Source organism: Macaca thibetana, chromosome 12, assembly GCF_024542745.1.
Source record: "Macaca thibetana thibetana isolate TM-01 chromosome 12, ASM2454274v1, whole genome shotgun sequence".
Taxonomy (NCBI): domain Eukaryota; kingdom Metazoa; phylum Chordata; class Mammalia; order Primates; family Cercopithecidae; genus Macaca; species Macaca thibetana.
In genome coordinates, this window is record NC_065589.1 from 4,281,533 (window position 1) to 4,299,266 (window position 17,734).

General features: G+C 46.6%; 1 protein-coding gene across 5 annotated transcripts in view; it reads right to left on the reverse strand.

Annotated features, from left to right (window-relative positions):
- TRAF3IP1 (TRAF3 interacting protein 1) overlaps positions 1–17,734 on the reverse strand; it is an 81,365-nt gene that overhangs the window by 54,401 nt on the left and 9,230 nt on the right. For 2 of the 5 annotated variants that reach the window (XM_050750478.1, XM_050750479.1), the window contains exons 6-10: positions 14,599–14,670; positions 13,477–13,552; positions 10,546–10,647; positions 8,453–8,548; positions 2,009–2,110 (exon numbers count right to left, since the gene is read on the reverse strand). In XM_050750478.1, the coding sequence (XP_050606435.1) occupies positions 2,009–2,110; positions 8,453–8,548; positions 10,546–10,647; positions 13,477–13,552; positions 14,599–14,670 (448 nt within the window). The remainder of the gene's footprint in view (positions 1–2,008; positions 2,111–8,452; positions 8,549–10,545; positions 10,648–13,476; positions 13,553–14,598; positions 14,671–17,734) is intronic. The other 3 variants (XM_050750480.1, XM_050750481.1, XM_050750482.1) reach the window with 3 other exon arrangements.

Genomic DNA, 17,734 nt, shown 5'->3' on the forward strand with positions numbered 1-17,734 from the left:
CACGGCGCAGAGTGAGGAGCGCTGCACAGACACCTCCAGCTCGTTTATTCACAGGAGGACTTTCTGTGAGCATAACAGTCACGAGCTCATAAATGCTGCCCTAAGAGGGTGGCTCGGGCAGGGAGAGAGGGGGCCGAGCTTGTGGATCAAGGGGAACCAGGAGGCACTAGAGGACCCTATTAATATGGGCCTGGGAGCCTCCAGAGGTCACACCCCACAAAGTGCCACAGCACAGGGGGCAGCCTGGCACCCGCCAGGGCCTAGGGGACTGCAGGGCACAGTGGTTAGCAGGGTCCTGGAGAATGTGGTTCAGATAGTGCCACTAGAAGCAGTTTCAGAGACCCCAGCACTTTGGGTGCTGCACCCAATGCGGGTGGAGGACTCAGCTCAACCCTGGGATGGGACTGCTGGGGACCAAGAGCAGGTGACAGAAGATCTTCTCCTCATGGCTCTGCGGCCTGGAGCGTGTGCTTAGCAGAAACCAGCACTGAGAGTCCTCGTACAACTTGGGGGCAGGCAGCAGACACAGTTTCAAACCCCCGGCTCTTTCTTCAAAACACCAGGGTGTTCAGGACAGGCCCTGGGTTCACACAGCACTCAGACAGGTTCCTGAGAGGTGTGGTTATTCAGCCACAAGGCTGATACCCCAAAGGAAAGTCAGCACAGTCAACTCTCTACCTTTCAATGGATACTTCCAGTCCCCGTCACCCAGAACCCAAGGCACCTGCCACATGGCCCACACCATCCTCCCCGAGGCCTGTGCTTCTACAGCGCCAGCACTCTGCCAGCTCCTGCCCTCACAATCTCGTCCCAGGTGACCTAGTCCCCACCCAGGCTCCCGCCATCACCCGGCATCAGCAACTCTCACAGCTCCTCTCTAACCTGGGCCCTCCCCCTACACTCCAGGCCGGCTCCCCCATCACATGCCAGCAGCCCTGGAATCCCACCACTTCTCCCTTCCCAGGGCTCCTCCACAGTCCAGGTCTCTCTCTCTTCTCTGGACAATCTTTAACCCTCCCTAATTAACATGGCCAGTCTTCAAAATCTAAATATCATTATACTGTTCCTCCTAAAGATATAATTAGCCTCCCGCTGCTCTTCCAATAAAGGTTAAACTCCATAAGCTGGCACAGGGACGTGGCTCTGGCACTTCCTCTGGGCTGAGCCAGCCCTGCTGCAGTCGCATCCCAGCTGGGATCTTGGTTTATGCAGTCCCTTCTGCCCTGCAGGCTCTCTGGGCCACCCTCACGAACCAAGGCCCCCCGTCCCAGAATGCTACTTCATCCAATGGTTTTGGTGGATCTTCGAGCCTCATCTGCACCAGGAAGGCAGAAGGCCAGCCCGACGCCACTGGCTCATGCACTCCCAGGCTCAGGGCTGACATGTAGTAGGCCTTCAACAGATAATTTTCTGTTTGACGGATCAACAAATATCAGCCCTCGTCTGGCCACACCCCACCCTGCTGCTGCCACCTGCACAAGCCTTGGTTACCTGGGCACTGACACTCTTGCAGGCCTGTTAGGAACTCCAAGGCCTCAACACACAAACATTGAATGGCTAGTTTACCAAAGTTTTTTTTAAGGCTGAGAAAATTTATGGTGAAAGTAAAGTCTCACTGAGGTATAATTCAACACTCAAAGAAAGTGATGGAAAAATCACGGTGGCCACAGCACTGTGACCATGAAGTCTGGGGGGGTACACCTCTTGGCCGGTGGGGCTCTCCAAGTAGTGACCCCGAAACTTTCCAGGGACCACTCATGACACCACCCAAGTGATGAACCATGCCACCTCCTCTCACTAATATTGGGGGAGCACACAAGTGGGTCCAATGCTATCGAGAAACCACCATGTTCGATTCTAGTTTATGCAAAAAGGCAGAAGTGAATCACTTGCCACGTTCAGACCCAAGGGGAAAACCTTGGGCTCTGGGCTGCGGCCCTTTGGGAAGAAGGTTCTGGAGGGCTCACTCTGCTCTCGCCAGGAAAGGGCGAAACGGAACCGTTCTTACCTTTCTGCTTCTCTGCGGGGTCGGGCTCAGTATTCTCACACCGCAGACAAGCTGAATTACCATCTGAAATACTAGTTGACTTAATATTAGCTTCTTTTGTTCCTGACATAAAACAGTTTAAAATTAGTCATTAAGACTGTACACCAAAGGGCCGGTGATCAGCAGCTTCGTTAACACAGAGCACACTCACTTATCTATGTTTTCCCACACTGCAAGTTTACAAAGGACTGACTAAAGGCAGCTTTTAGAAAACATGCGTCCAGAATGTTCCTCCCCCATGGGCGGCTCTGGGGTGAAAGGGAAAGGACACCCCAGACTGTGAGTGGATCCTGGGTCTATTCAGGCCAGGAGGAGCAGACTGCCCTCGCCCCCCATTTCTGGAACTACCTGACACTGCCAGTTTCCACTCACCTCCCCACTACAGCCAGACCCAGTCGGTGAGAGGCTGCAAGTAGGCGGCTGTTTCAGAAACACAGGAAGAAAAGAAAAATATTTTGGACACAGTGCACAGTCCTGGCCATACTGAAAACTTTCACATACTTGTCAACTAATTACTGACTGATGTTCCAAAGTTTATGAAGATAGAAAAATACCAAATACCTGAGAAAATATTTTTGCTGTGAAAAACAAAAACAGGCTGGGCACAGTGGCTTACACCTATAATCCCCGCAATCTGGGAGGCCTAGGTGGGAGGATCACTTGAGCCCAGGAATAAAGACAACCTAGGTAACATAGGGAGACCTCGTCTCCACAAAAAATATAAAATTTAAAAAACTACCCAGGCATGGTTACACACACCTGTAGTTAGCTACGCAGGAGGCTGAGATGGGAGGATCACTTGAGTCCAGGAATTCGAGGCTGCAGTAAGCTATGATCACACCACTGTACTCCAGTCCAGGGAAAACAGTAAGACCCTATCTTGAAAAAAAAAAAAAAAGAGGCCAAGTGCAGTGGCTCATGCCTGTAGTCCCAACACTTTGGGAGGCCAAGGCAGGCACAAGCCTGGGCAACCTGACGAAACCTCATCTCTACAAAAATTAGCTAGGCGTGGTGGCAGGTGCCTATAGTCCCAGCTACCCAGGAGACTGAGGCAGGAGAATCGCGTGAGCCCAGGAGGTCGAGGCTGCAGTGAGCCATGATTGTGCCACTGCTCTCCAGCCTGTGTTTAAGAGTGAGATCCCATCTGGGGAAAAAAAAAAAAAAAAAAAAAGGGTAGGAGGCCGGTATGGTGGCTCACACCTGTAATCCCAGCACTTTGGGAGGCTGAGGCGGGCGGATCACGAGGTCAAGAGAGCGAAACCATCCTGGCCAACATGGTGAAACCCCATCTCTACTAAAAATACAAAAATTAGCCGGGTGTGGTGGCATGCCCCTGTAGTTCCAGCTACTTGGGAGGCTGAGGCAGGAGAATCTCTTGGACCCGGGAAGCAGGGGTTGCAGTGAGCCGAGATGGCACCACTGCACTCCAGCCCGATGACAGAGCCAGACTCTGTCTCAAAAAAAAAAAAAAAAAGATAGGCGGCCCAGATGAGGGGCCAGAAGAATAGGTTCTACATTACAGCAGGACCCAGAGCTGGAAAACTAGCCCACAGTCAAAGGACCTACCGCTCCAAAAAGAAACTGGGAGACAAAAATTAAATTGGAAAAATGTTCCCTTTCCTGAAACCCAATCTAATAATTCTTAAAACTATTCAAAACAGCTTACATCAGAATCAACCTGACATTAACTACCATATAACTGTTTTATTTATAATGTAATACAACTACATAAAATAGATGACATATAATTTTGCAAAGACATTTTTATTAATCTGTGAAAATGATGCTGACTTAGTCCGGTTCAAATAGTTATTTATATTTTATACAGGCTAACCAGAGAATAAACATGAAATATTAAGTTCTTAACAAAAAAAAAATCTAAAAATAAACATAAGCTTGGCAGTTGTAGATGATCAACTTCAGAAGAAAACACTCTAATAATTTTAAGTTGTGTACTTGATTTCAAAGTGTCAAATATTTTCCATATTCTACCATACCCACCATCACAATAAGCAAATTATAAATGCATTATCTTCATTCTGTAATTCAGAGACCAATGACACTTTCACAATTTTACCTTTTCAAAGTTCTAGTGGTATTCTTATGTAAGCTTTACTAAACCCCAAGTTCACACCGAGAGAAAGAACATGAAAACAGACCATACGCTCACTAATGATACCACACTGTAGAATCAATTATTTTTTTTTTTTTTTTTTTTTTTTTTTTGAGACGGAGTCTCGCTCTGTCGCCCGGGCTGGAGTGCAGTGGCCAGATCTCAGCTCACTGCAAGCTCCGCCTCCCGGGTTCACGCCATTCTCCTGCCTCAGCCTCCCTAGCAGATGGGACTACAGGCGCCCGCCACCTCGCCCGGCTAGTTTTTTGTATTTTTTAGTAGAGACGGGGTTTCACGGTGTTAGCCAGGATGGTCTCGATCTCCTGACCTCGCGATCCGCCCGTCTCGGCCTCCCAAAGTGCTGGGATTACAGGCTTGAGCCACCGCGCCCGGCCTAGAATCAATTCTTAATCACAGAGAAGAGACTAGCCAATTTGTCAAATAATAGTTTTAAACAAATAAATAATGCACTTATAAAATGAAAATGATGGCCAGGAGCGGTGGCTCACACCTGTAATCCCAGCACTTTGGGAGGCCCAGACAGGTGGATCACCTGAGGTCAGGAGTTCGAGACCAGCCTGGCCAACATGGTGAAATCCCATCTCTACTGAAAACACAAAAATTAGCTGGACCTAGTGGCACACACCTGCAATCCCAGCTACTCAGGAGACTGAGACATGAGAATCCCTTGAACCCGGGAGGCGGAGGTTGCAGTGAGCCAAGATTGCGCCACTGCATTTCAACCTTGCAACAGAGTGAGCCTCCATCTCAAAAAAGAAATAAAATAAAAATGACTATGAATTGGCAAAATAAAAATTTAAAAAAGAGTCACCGCATAAACACAATCTGTTGTCTGGAGCTACCTGGTAACCAATGAATCTTGTAGGTGAGAATGTAAGCCCTGGCTCAAGATGCCCTAGGGTGGAACACTGGCACTTCCTCTCTCCACGGGCTATGCTTTGGTCAGGTCCCTCAGCCTTCCTGAGTCACAGTTTGCCCCACCTCACGCAGCCATCCTGAGTCAAATGAGATCTTGTGCATAAAGCCAGGAGCACTGTGCCCGGCTGGGAGGGGCCGGTCCCTATCAGTCACTATTAACTGAAACTAAGCATTACGGCCCACAAATACAACTGAAGGAGGTCCATCATTCTGCCAGTGTTCTGTGCAAAATTTAGCTACACTAAGTTAAATGTGATCAAATGGTCAGTGTTTAAAAAAAAAAAAAAAAAGAAAAAGAATAGAAAAACATTTCTGGGACAATCAGAATATGGCTTGGGTTTTAGGTGCTATTAGGAAGCAATAACTGAGTTCAGTTAGACAATACTTTTCTGGCTATATAGGAAAATGTACTTTTTATAAAGCTGCATGTCGAAGTATGTAGCGATAAAGTGCTAGGATGTTTTTTAACATACTTTGAAACAGTTCATTAAAATATGTAACTAGATGCTGGGTATGGTGGCTTATGCCTGTAATCCCAGCACTTTGGGAGTTTGAGGTGAAAGTGATCCTTTGAGGATCACTTGAGCCCAGGAGTTCAAACCAGCCTAGGCAACAAAGTGAGATGCCCTCTCTACAAAAAAAAAAAAAAAAAAAAAAATTAGCTTGGCATGGTCACACATGCCTGTAGTCCCAGCCAGTCAAGAGGCTGAGATGGGAGGATCACTTGAGCCCAGGAGTTCAAGACTGCAGTGAGCTATAATCATACCACTGCACTCCAGGCTGAGTGACAGAGCAAAGCCCTGTCTCAAAAATACACATAAGAAGCCAGGTATGGTGGCACACACCTGTAGTCCCAGCTACTCAGGAGGCTGAAGCAGAAGAATCACTTGAACTTGGGAAATGGAGCTTGCAGTGAGCTGAGATCACGCCACTGTACCCCAGCCTGGGCAACAGAGTGAGACTCTGTCCCAAAAAAAAATATATATATATACACACACATGCATAACTGTACACTAAGCAAAATGGCAAAAATGTTAGAACTAGTGAATCTGGGTGAAAGGTATATGGGCATTAGTTGTACTATTCTTTCTACTTTTCCATATTTTTCACAATAAAAACAGACAAGTAAGCAAAAATGAAATGAGGGAAACTAAGCAAAATAAAGACATGGCTTAATGTTCCAGAAAAACTTGGAACCGTCACACAATTGTAAAGTGAACAAAGCATGCCTTACAGCTTGCCTAACGACTGGAGTACAGGAAGAAATTTGTTCATGTTTTGAAAAAGAAATGGATAAATTCCTTGTTGAACTCTTTAATCCACCCAAAAAACCAAAATAACAATAAAACACACAAATTCTCTGATGATGACCCAGGCTACGGGCACAGGGCTCACAAGGGCCGGGTCAGTCAGTGCAGCAAAGGCCAGCTTTGACAACATGAACTTTTCCTTGAAACACTAAGAAGGAAAGGTAGTGTGAGGACCGGCTTGTTAATCAGACCCAATGGCAGTGCACCAGGGTTCACCTCCAATGAAGAAATTAAGGAACTGTAACAACTGCCAACAAACTCTGAATTCCAAATGTTAAACCATGGCCAGTGCAAGATAACACCTGCAACTGTGAGGACAGAGACCCCCAGGCCCCTGTTGTGGCAGGACCCCAGGGGAGCAGGGCAAGGGTCGGGGGAGGAGAAAGAGGAGGGAGCGGGAGTCTCTCCAGAGCCCAGGCTCTGCTCCTGGCCGCTGTTCCCAATCCCCTGCACCACCACCCACCCCCACACCACCACCCCAGGACAGCGGGAGACTCTGCTCCCTGGCAGGTGGCATCAGGTTCCATCCCAATCTCTGCAAAAAGCTCAACCCAGAAATCACGTTTGCAGTTTGTGCTTCTTACTGCCTAGGCTTGTGTTATCTTCACACTTGTCGATATTACCTATAAAGTCGTCACTACCTGTCTGGAGAATGCTTTCAATTTGTTCTAAATTCATTGCCCGTCTCAGGATGAGCGCTGTCTCGCCCTGATTCGGGGCTGGCAGTTCAGCTGAGGTGATCCGTGATAAAGCGGGTTAGACCATGGCATACCTGGGACGAGCCACCACTTTATGCACACCTCATTCACCTTCAAGGCAGGTATCTTTATGCCCATTTATGACGAGGAAACTGTGGCTCAGAGAACCCACTCATGTGGCTGGCTCAAGGCCATGAGGTGGGTAAGCAGGAGGTGGGGAGTCGCCCCTGTGGCCTCAGAGATGGGGTCCTAGCTAGCCGAGTGGGGGCTACCAGGAGTCCACCCCTCAGCCTTTTGCCACTGCCTGCTGCCCTCTCCTGCAGTGCAGGATTGCAGTGTGCCTGGGTGTTTCCCCACAGACTCCTAGGGATAAGGAAAGCTGCCACAAAAAGGAAACATACATCACAAAGATGTGGCTGAACGGTAACACGCATGCCCGCGTGGCAGGGGCTCTCTTCAGTGGAAACACCCTGCTCCAGCTCGGTCACCGTTTACTCCACCATCCCATGCTACTGAAGACCCAGGCAACTCCCATATAGTCACCCCACTTGGAATAAAATAACCACAGGTCATCTTTCACATTGCAGCTGTACCAAGCACACCCACTCCTGGAAATGCTAGCTCGGAGGGGAACGCACACGGAGAAAGAAGGATGTGCTCATCGGTATTCCAGCTACACTTCAGAATTTGTAAAAGTCAGACAGATATAAGGCAAGTTCGGCCAGCAAAAATTTCCTCTTCCCCTAAAGTCTTCCCACTATTTTTTCCTAAAGTGCCACTGGAGAATTCTAATATTTCTGAAGAATTCCGTCTGAAGTCACAGATGACGGTAATTACTGATACTGAACCAAGGACCATCCCCTCTGAGGCAGCAGGGTGAGGGCTGGGCACGGCCACCACACGCTGGCCTGAATGTGATTGGCTGTGACAGGCCAGCTTCCCAATGCCTAACAAGCACTTTAAACACCTCTACTACCAGCATTTTCTGAGTAGAATAAAGCAGAGCAGCACGAAGAAATAAAAACCGTTTCTCTGTGTCATCACCCACACCACTGTGAGATCCCAACAGCAAGATTAAGAAAGCATTTTGACTGAAGTGTAAAAATAATCTATGTATAGAAAGCCATATAATTAACTTAAAGCTGAGTTAATAAAGTTATCATATAACTTAGCATATTAAAGCAAATAAAACCTCAAGTTATGTCCCATCTTCAGTATATCAGAAAAAGTCTCATGAACATGAAAGTAGTTAGAATAATTTTTTAACAATGTATAACTACATTGAGATAAAACCATTCACAATAAAGTGATGAGGAATTTAAACTAAAGAATATATTTTTCTTACCTATTTCTGAAGTTGTCGTTTCCTGATTTGGCTCATTATTTATTCCAGACACTACGGAGTCTAAAATTTTAGCTGAAATATTATCCTCCTTCCTTCCTGACATAAAATAGTTAGCAACAGATTAAAATATTATAAAAGATTTTGTGTTTGATTGTTTTAGTTGGGATTTATAAGGGTTACACCAAGGTCACCAGCAAACTGTCTTGTCAACTAAATGGTCAATTCTCAGCCTCCACATGACTCCCCTCATTAGAGCTTGACAAGAAACCCCTTCTCCTTCCCTAACACTTTCTTCCTCTCCAAGTTTTCTTCCAACTTGTTGGCCTTCTGTTTCCTTTGCAAGGATGATCCTCCCTCCTCCTCCTCCTCCTCTTCCTCCTCCTCCTCCTCTTCCTGCTCCTTGTCCTCCTCCTCCTCCTCCTCCTCTTCCTCCTCCTCTTCCTCCTCCTCCTCCTACTCTTCCTCCTCCTCGTCCTCCTCCTCCTCCTCCTCTTCCTCCTCCTCCTCCTCTTCCTCCTCCTCCTCTCTCCTCTCCTCCTCCTCCCTCCTCTTCCTCCTCCTCCTCCTCCTCCTCCTCCTCCTCCTCCTCCTCTCCTCCTCCTCCTCCTCTTCCTCCTCCTCCTCTTCCTCCTCCTCCTCCTCTTCCTCCTCCTCCTCCTCTTCCTCCTCCTCCTCCTCTTCCTCCTCCTCCTCCTCCTCCTGCTCCTCGTCCTCCTCCTCCTCCTCCTCCTCCTCCTCCTCCTTCCTCCTCCTCCTCCTCTTCCTCCTCCTCCTCCTCTTCCTCCTCCTCCTCCTCTTCCTGCTCCTTGTCCTCCTCCTCCTCTTCCTCCTCCTCCTCCTCTTCCTGCTCCTCGTCCTCCTCCTCCTCCTCCTCTTCTGACCTGGGGGACCACAGCAGGCTCCAGAGCTCACCACGCCCTTTCCTACCTACACACGCCCCTGGACCCATTACTGCACAAAGGTCCATGTCTGTAAACACCACTTGTATGCTAGAACTCTCCATTTTTTTGTTTTTCCCTTCGGTTTCTCCAGCTCTCTCCTGATCTCCAAGTCAATACATCCAGCTGTCTACTAGATGTTTCTACTTGGTTGGTCCACAGCCATCTCAAATTTGTTGTCCAACACAGAATTCCTAACACTGCCACCCATTCCACCAACCAGCGTCTCCCAGAACCTTCCATGTCAATAAAGGCCAGGCCACCCCCTAGGAGCCCAGACCCCCCCAGAATGAATCTCATCTTTGATTCCTTTCCATTGAAACAAGTGGCGCCCCACCCATCAGCACAGTAAACCCAACCCGCTCTCAGCGCTGGCACTCTGGTCCCAACCCTCACCTCCTCTCATCCAGATGCCACGGCCCCTCCTCACTGCTCTGCAGCCTTTACTCCTGCCATGCCACAGTTTTAAAAGAAGGAGTTCTAAAACCTAAGTCAAATCTTGCCTCTGTGCTGCTTAAAACTCTTCAAGAACTTCTGTGTGCACTCACTGTAAACCACACAACTGCTATGGACCGGGACCAGCAGCTCTGGGACCAGCAGCTCCGGGCCCTGCTTCCTGGCCCAGTCCTTTACCCTATCGCTGTTCCTCTCTCCACCCGCCTCACCACTCACACACCTGCATGTCCTCCTTCACCCAAGTCAGCTCTCTGTCCAGATGTCCTCCCTCGGAGAGGCCTTCCCTGCTCCCGCCCCTCATCCCTGCTCCTCTTGGCTTCATTTTCCTTGAAGATTCATCACAAACTAACATGCACATATGTACCCCTGTGTTCTCTTTATTATCATAAATGTCTGCAGAATCATTGAAAGAAAACTCAAATGGACAATTGAAGCCTGTGATTGACTCAGGGTAGGAAATCCTCACCTGGCCAGGGGCAGCGCTGCATGGGGCCAACATGTCCCTCTGCCCCCTCTCCACTCCGGCCAGAAGGCAGTGTTCTAGAGCTCAGGCCCCAGGTCAAGGAGGGCCACACCTATGCCAACCACCCCCGCAGACTTCCACATGTTCAATGACCAAGTAGAAGCAAAGGACCAGGCAGTAAAGGTTTCAACTGTCATCATTCACTCACAGCCTCCACTGTGGTTCACTGAGCTTACCGAGCTGTTTCATGCTATGTTCCTTCTTAGCTTTACAGTAGGAAGAGTTATGTTCTTTTTCAGGGGAAAGACTATTTTCACTGGTTTTAGGGTCCCTTCTTCCTGACATAAAATAGCACAATGAAAATATATATTAAACTTAATCTGTAATGTAATGTAAAACAGTTCACAAACAAATGAAATTAAAATGTACTCATTAAGGCAAAGTGATCAGCTCTGTATGCACTACTTAGAAATAAGCAAAAATTATAATATTCTTGGGCAGAATGCTTTCTGGATTCTGCAGGGATTCCAGAATGACTTTAAGAGTCTAAGTATGTTTACCAATGTGATACCCTCACACCCTGGAGTAAAGGCTCATTCATCCCCTTGAGCAGAACACAGGGCTCCAGTGTCTCACACACCTCTGGGTACACCAGTGTCTCACACACCTCTGGGTACTCCAGTGTCTCACACACCTCTGGGTACACCAGTGTCTCACACACCTCTGGGTACACCAGTGTCTCACACACCTCTGGGTACTGGGCGTTTGCCCAAACGTGAACCTACTTAAGCAAGGCAGAATGTTCAGGCAGAGTGCCAGCTTTGCTGGGGGACCCACAGGGAAGTCAGTGCCCAGCTAGCAGGAGAGGAAGACAAGAGTCCACTGAGCTGTTGACAGCTCAGGGAATCTCAGTGTCAAAAAGCCCATAAATGTCTGGTAATAAAATCTCTTAAGATCATACAAAAGACCCCTAGAGCACAAGCTCACCTGTAAACACAGATGCACATATCGCAAGCGATTAGAAAAGAAGGGCAGATGATACAACTGTCTGCTTAGGAAGGCCAAAAGAATCAACAAAAGAACTACTGGATTAAGAGGCAACAACAGGCCAAGCACGGAGTGGCTTAGGGCTGTAATCCCAGCACTTTGGGAGGCTGAGGTGGGCGGATCACTTCAGGTCAGGAGTTCAAGACCAGCCTGGCCAACATGGTGAAACCCTGTCTCTATGAAAAATACAAAAAATTAGCTGGGCGTGGTGGCATACACCTGTAATCCCAGCTACTCGGGAGGCTGAGGCAGGAGAATCGATTGAACCCGGGAGGCAGAGGCTGCAGTGAGCCAAGATTGTGCCATTGCACTCCAGCCTGGTGACAGAGTGAGACTCCGTCTCAAAATAAATAAATAAAATAAAATAAATAAAATATAATAAACCAGTGAGCAACCACTGTGACCAACAGACATATCCAAGCACATGCAACGTGTTCTCGGAAGAGGGGAACACCTTCATGAAGCTGAAGTTAGAGGTGTCTAATCTTCCTAAACTAATGAACGCATATATTTAACACAAATCCAATTAAATTCTGAGACGTTTGTTTATTTTGCAAGAGTGGAATTCTTGAGTCATGAAGTGCTTTTAAAATTCATCCAGAAGAATAAGCAAAGAAGATGGCTTAAAACTTTTCTGAAAAGAACAGTGATAGGAAACTAATAGTAAAAACAAAACAGTGGAAGTAAAAAACACCACACACAAAAAAGCCCATAACCCAGACTACAAAAGGCATCACAGAGCAGGAGAGAAGCATTCAATTAAGAAGTGATCCTGGAATTACTGATGAATTATTCTGACAAAATAGATTCAGAGCCTCACCTTATACCATGAAGTAAAGTAAGACAGAACATAAGAAATTAAGTAAAAACAAGTATGATAAAACACAAATCTTCACCTCTCAAATCTCTGGACAGATTACCAAAAAAAAAGATTAGAGGCCTCAAGCACATAACAATTTAACACCCAGGCAAATCAGAAACCAAACCAAATGTAATTAGTAGAAACAAACTGAAAAAGAAACACTTATGCAAAAATTGGCAAACTGGCAGATGTCCTTAACATACAGTATGCGCATGCAAATCAGTAAGAATGCAGACTTCAGAAGTAAGAAGAACCCAGGGAAACCAAAGAACAGGCAGGTCAGAGAAGCCCAAAACATTCACACACGACAACAATTACCATTTCATTAATAATCAACTTTTTTGTTTTTCGTTCATCAAAATCAGCATGCCTTTACGACACTGGAGAAGGTGTGGGGTGAAGGGCCATTAAGGGCGCACAGTAGCCATAATGCCATACCCTTTGTGCCAGCCACTGCGCTTCTGGAGACCCACCCCACAGCGTTCAACCAAAAGACAACAAAGGCTTCTAGCACAAAGCTGGTCACAAACGCATTACTAATTAGTGTGCACAAGTGGAACCTACCATTTAAGCCTCCTTTCTAAGGGAAAAATTCCCACTACTACATCTTGCCACCCTTCTGTAACTTATACAATTTAGGAAAAGGATGATTTTTCAGAAACAAGCACTGCTCATTCAAAGTAACTTCATACTTCAATGAAAAATAAGCCTCCAACGCCAGTGGCCTCCAACAGGGCCTCCCTGCATTTGCCTGACACTCTTGTGTTAGACAGGATTGTGAGGTACTATCCTTCGGCAAACCATAGGCCAGGCCTGCATGTTCGACTTTTAGCATGACTTCCAATCATAATTTCTGCGGTTTTTAAACACATAAACATTATCTGCCTACATGCTCTACGTCCAACCTGCACGAGGATTAAATGTAGGCTGCCAACGCAAAGGACACAACTACTGAAATGAAGATGGCTAAGTATTTCTGGAAAATGAAAATTTGATCACAACTTTTACATTTCAACACAGATCTCCAGCAAAAAGGGGCTACTCTGCCCTGATGTCATCAGCTCACACACTTGTGCACACAGGCATGTGTATGTAACAACCACAAATCTTCATTATTTCCACACGCTATTCATTCCCAGATACAGCAAGTCTGTTTTCCAGCCACAGGAGTTCTTTCCTACTAGACACTGGGATTAAGACAAAAAAAAAAAAAAACTAATATCCATATTTTCAGCTACATATATAAGTTTTGCAGTACCTTCCACTGAATTTTTGGATCGCCGTTTTGATGTTTTTGTTGTCAATGACTTGGATGCTCTAGTGGAAATCTCAGTCTTAAAGAAAAAAGAATGAAAAGAAATTAATTGATGCATTACACAGCAATATCATAAGCAGGTTTACTTTTCAAGCTCTGCTTGAGGAAGAACAAGTATGAAATCCAGCAATAGTGCCCATATGCTTTAAAACTCAGTATCACTAAGGACTTAAGACCTGAGAGTGCGAATTACACGTAGGCCAAAAGCCTTTTCACACTATATTTAGAATTCCATCATTTTGTGCAGCCCTAAAAAGGTCAACAATCTGCTCACCACACTTTGAGAAGCACCGTCTTATCAGTTGTGCTTATGAGGACTCCACTTCTGTTGCTATATACTTAATTACTTAAATGCACTTGTAAGCAACTCTGAAGGTAAAAATTTATACGTATTTAAACAGAACACTAACCAAAGGAAACAGCACATCCTATTCCTCCCTCCACTGGCACAGTTCCAGTCTTACCACCTCTCTCCTCTAACTAGCCCCCCAGCCTCTAGTCGATGCCTAACCCAGCTCCCCTGCAGCCTCATGAATACTTCCTGAAATGTGAATTGGACTACAAAAGTTGGCTTCAACCTCTCAGTGGCCCCTGCTGCTTGGGATGAGTGTAACCTCCACAAGATGGCCCATGTGGAGACCGTGGCGAGCCCCAGGAAACGCATCGTGGAGTCCTGAACAGGCCAACCAGAAGCTGGAGGGGTCTCTCCCACTGGCCCCATCTGCCTGGTGACTTATGCCTCTTCCAGACTCATCCTGAGTGCCACTTCCCCCTTCTCCCCAAAATGACAACCCTATTACACCACACATCACACTAGTCATATAAAGGCATAAGTAAACCCAGGAGTGCCCCACAGAAAATCAGAGAATACATACCCCCATCTATTTTACCAGGAGGTAAAGCATTTAACTCATTACTTTTACAACGAAATAAAATGGACCTATTACAGATAGGCCATGACCATGTGCTCCTTCCATGCCTCAGTGGACCAGGGGAGCACACAGCATTTACTGTTTCAACACAGCTACAAGTTGACATCTCTTAAAGTTATTTTTTAAAGTTTACCTCTGTTTCAGCCTTGGAGTCTTTAAAAGTTCCATCTGACAACTTTTTAGACATCTCCCCTGAGCTTGCTGACTATTAAAAAAAAAAAAAGTTCAAACTTTAGAATTATTCCAATCCGTAATATCTAAAAATATGCCAAGATATTTTCTGTAACACTGACCAACAGTGAAATCATTCTTCCCACGAGAACACCACATCGCCAATCCACCTCTGATTGCCACGATTGTTACTGCTGCCTGCATTCCCCAAGAGTCTTCCAAGCCAATGGCAGGGAGATCTCTTCCCATAAGGGCAAAGTAGGTGGGCAAGGACTTCAAATATTCCTGCCTCTCAGGAAGCTATACGAACACGAATCCCTATGCCACACCGAATTTCCTGGAAACATATTGCAGGGAAACCTAGGGATCTGGAAGCTAGGGAGGGAATGAACAATATAAACCTCCGACACCCACAGAGAAACTGCTCCTAGCCGCCTCTGCTGATCACAGGCTAACTTCATTAACAGAATGGGGCAATTCTTTTTAAGCAAAGGCTTCAGACTATAAGTGAGGAAAGCACTCTCATAACATAAACTACATGAAAACCGTAAACACCATCTCATCTCACGCCTTAAATCACTTCTCTAGAAGACATATCTCGGAGTAGAAGGAGTAGAACACATTATCTTCATTGAGATTTTCCTCCAGGAAGATTGAAAAGCAAAGAAAGCCTGTTCAATATTTCAACAATTCAATGTCCTCATAAGTTAATTATGAAGGTATCAGATTTTATCAGCAGTAATTACCCATGACTGTAGGTTGGGCACTGCGCACGTGCTACCCATAAAGGAGGCAGTTAAGAGAGGGGCCTGGGACCCCCACGTGGCCAGTCTAACCTAGCACCTGTCCTCTCCACTGCACTCTTAATTTTCCGAGTGTTTTCATATCTACTATTTCACTTCTTCTTTGCAAAAGCCCATGAGGTAGCCTAGGATCTCGTCAGCCTCTCAACTAGACAGAAATAAAATGGGGAAGAGGATAAAGAATGACTGCGGCAGAACCGGGGTTAGAACTTGAGTCTCCTGCCTCCCCAGCATAGATGTGACTAAGGTCCCTGGGAACTGGGGTTCCTTGGGAGGCGCCTCACAGCAGCTCACACCTGCCTGGCGCTTTTTACCAGAGGAAAGGACGCAGCTGCCTCCCAGACCCATGCGGCTCAATGAAGCCCCCAGATTGTCCACAGAAGAGCCTGGCAAACAAAACCACCATGTGAGATCCACGCAAATCTCACGGCAACCAAGTAAGCACCAGCTTTGTGTAGGAAAAAATCACTTCGCCACGGTCTCAGACGCTTTTAAACAAAACCATCATTACACTTGGCTCTGATATGTTCCCAAATATCAGCCTCTAAGAATTTCTTCTTGTTGTTGTTGTTGTTTGAGGCAGAGTCTCGCTCTGTCACCCAGGCTGGAGTGCAGTGGCGTGATGTCGGCTCACTGCAACCTCCGCCTCCTAAGTTCAAACAATTCCCCTGCCTCAGCCTCCTGAGTAGCTGGGACTACAGGCGCACACCACTACACCCAGCTAATTTTTGTAATTTTTTTTTTTTTTTAGTAGAGACAGGATTTCATCACCATGTTTGCCAGGAAGGTCTCGATCTATTGACCTCGTGATCCACCCGCCTCGGCCTCCCAAAGTGCTGGGATTACAGGCGTGAGTCATCATGCCCGGCTGAGCCTCTAAGAATTTCTTTGGAATGGTTTCTCTCTACTTAAAAAGCCAGTCATCTCATTAGCAGTTTTAGGGAACATAACGTGGGGACCCCCAATCCGAAGGCCTTGAGAGCTGAGGAAGGTTGGCCCCTTCCTAGGCTGCCTCATGCACAGCAAAATACACCAGAATATACCGGTGCCTCAGAAAAATCAGGTTCATGAAAAATACTTTTTCTTACACCTCTAAAAAGGAGCAAAAGATGGGGAATGTCTCTGTAATTTCTAAGACTCATAAGGAAAGCCAGGTTATGACACATATCATACAGTACATTACTCCAGGATGTGCAGTGGAGGGGGAATGAGTGACATTTTAAATAGTAAAACTCCAAAATGCCCCGTAGAACACTACGTTCAATTACGAACAAAACCACAATCTTGCCCGATAGGCACCCCCTATCCCATTGTGACCCACAGATCTCAAAACGGGCTTGTACTGACCCCCACAGGAAAGCCTGGTTTACAGGATTCCCCTCAGGGTCAGTCCTGTGGCACCCACCCCCCTCCCCTGGGCAGGCACACCCTGAGACGCAGTGCCACAAGACAAGATGGCTGTCCCAGGAGGAAGAGGCCATGGCACCAACCCAGGCCCTGCCCCTCACTGCCCGGCCAGATCAACTGGGCAGATCTGATCCCTTCCCGACCTCAGTGTCCTCCTTCCTAGCAGCTGGAGACCAGATGATTTCCAACATCTTCGCAGGATGCTTTACAATTTTACATTCCCCAAAGAATGGGTGTCTGGGAAAACATCCCCAACACATATGGTGGGTCCAGAAGGAATTCACACATTTAGAAAACAGTTTGAAACCAATAGGATTTTCTAGCAAACCCTAAATTTACCTGAAAATTTAATTAAACAAGAATTACAGTAAACTCCGGTCTTATTGTGCTTATCTGCTAATGCCTAAAAGCCCCTGAAAGCAGCCCTAATCTTTAATAACTGAGCAATGTCCATGCTCCTAAAGACATCACATGCACAACTCAGACTGCACATAAACACTGCTTGCAGTGCTAAGGTGGAGGCTGCTCCAAAGCCTTCAGAGCAATACTGAGAGTGACACAAACGACACAAACGACACGCACGGGAGAAGCCACACATCTTAAAACACCTGCGAGACAAGGACAAGAGCAACGTGGCAAATCAGCTCAAACTCTGAAAAACGTTGATTTCTCTACAGGCCTGGTGGGGAATCATTAAACTCTAAAAAGAGCAAGCATTTAATAATATTTTCCTGACTTCCCCCTTCAAATTATCTTCTACCACTCCCAGATCAAAATTCCATAAAGGGAGACCTCAGAAACCACTATCAATTGATCGATTTCATCCAATGTTTCCTGATCTGAAAAGCCCATCACCCCTTGCCTGGATGCTCAATCCATTCCACCACC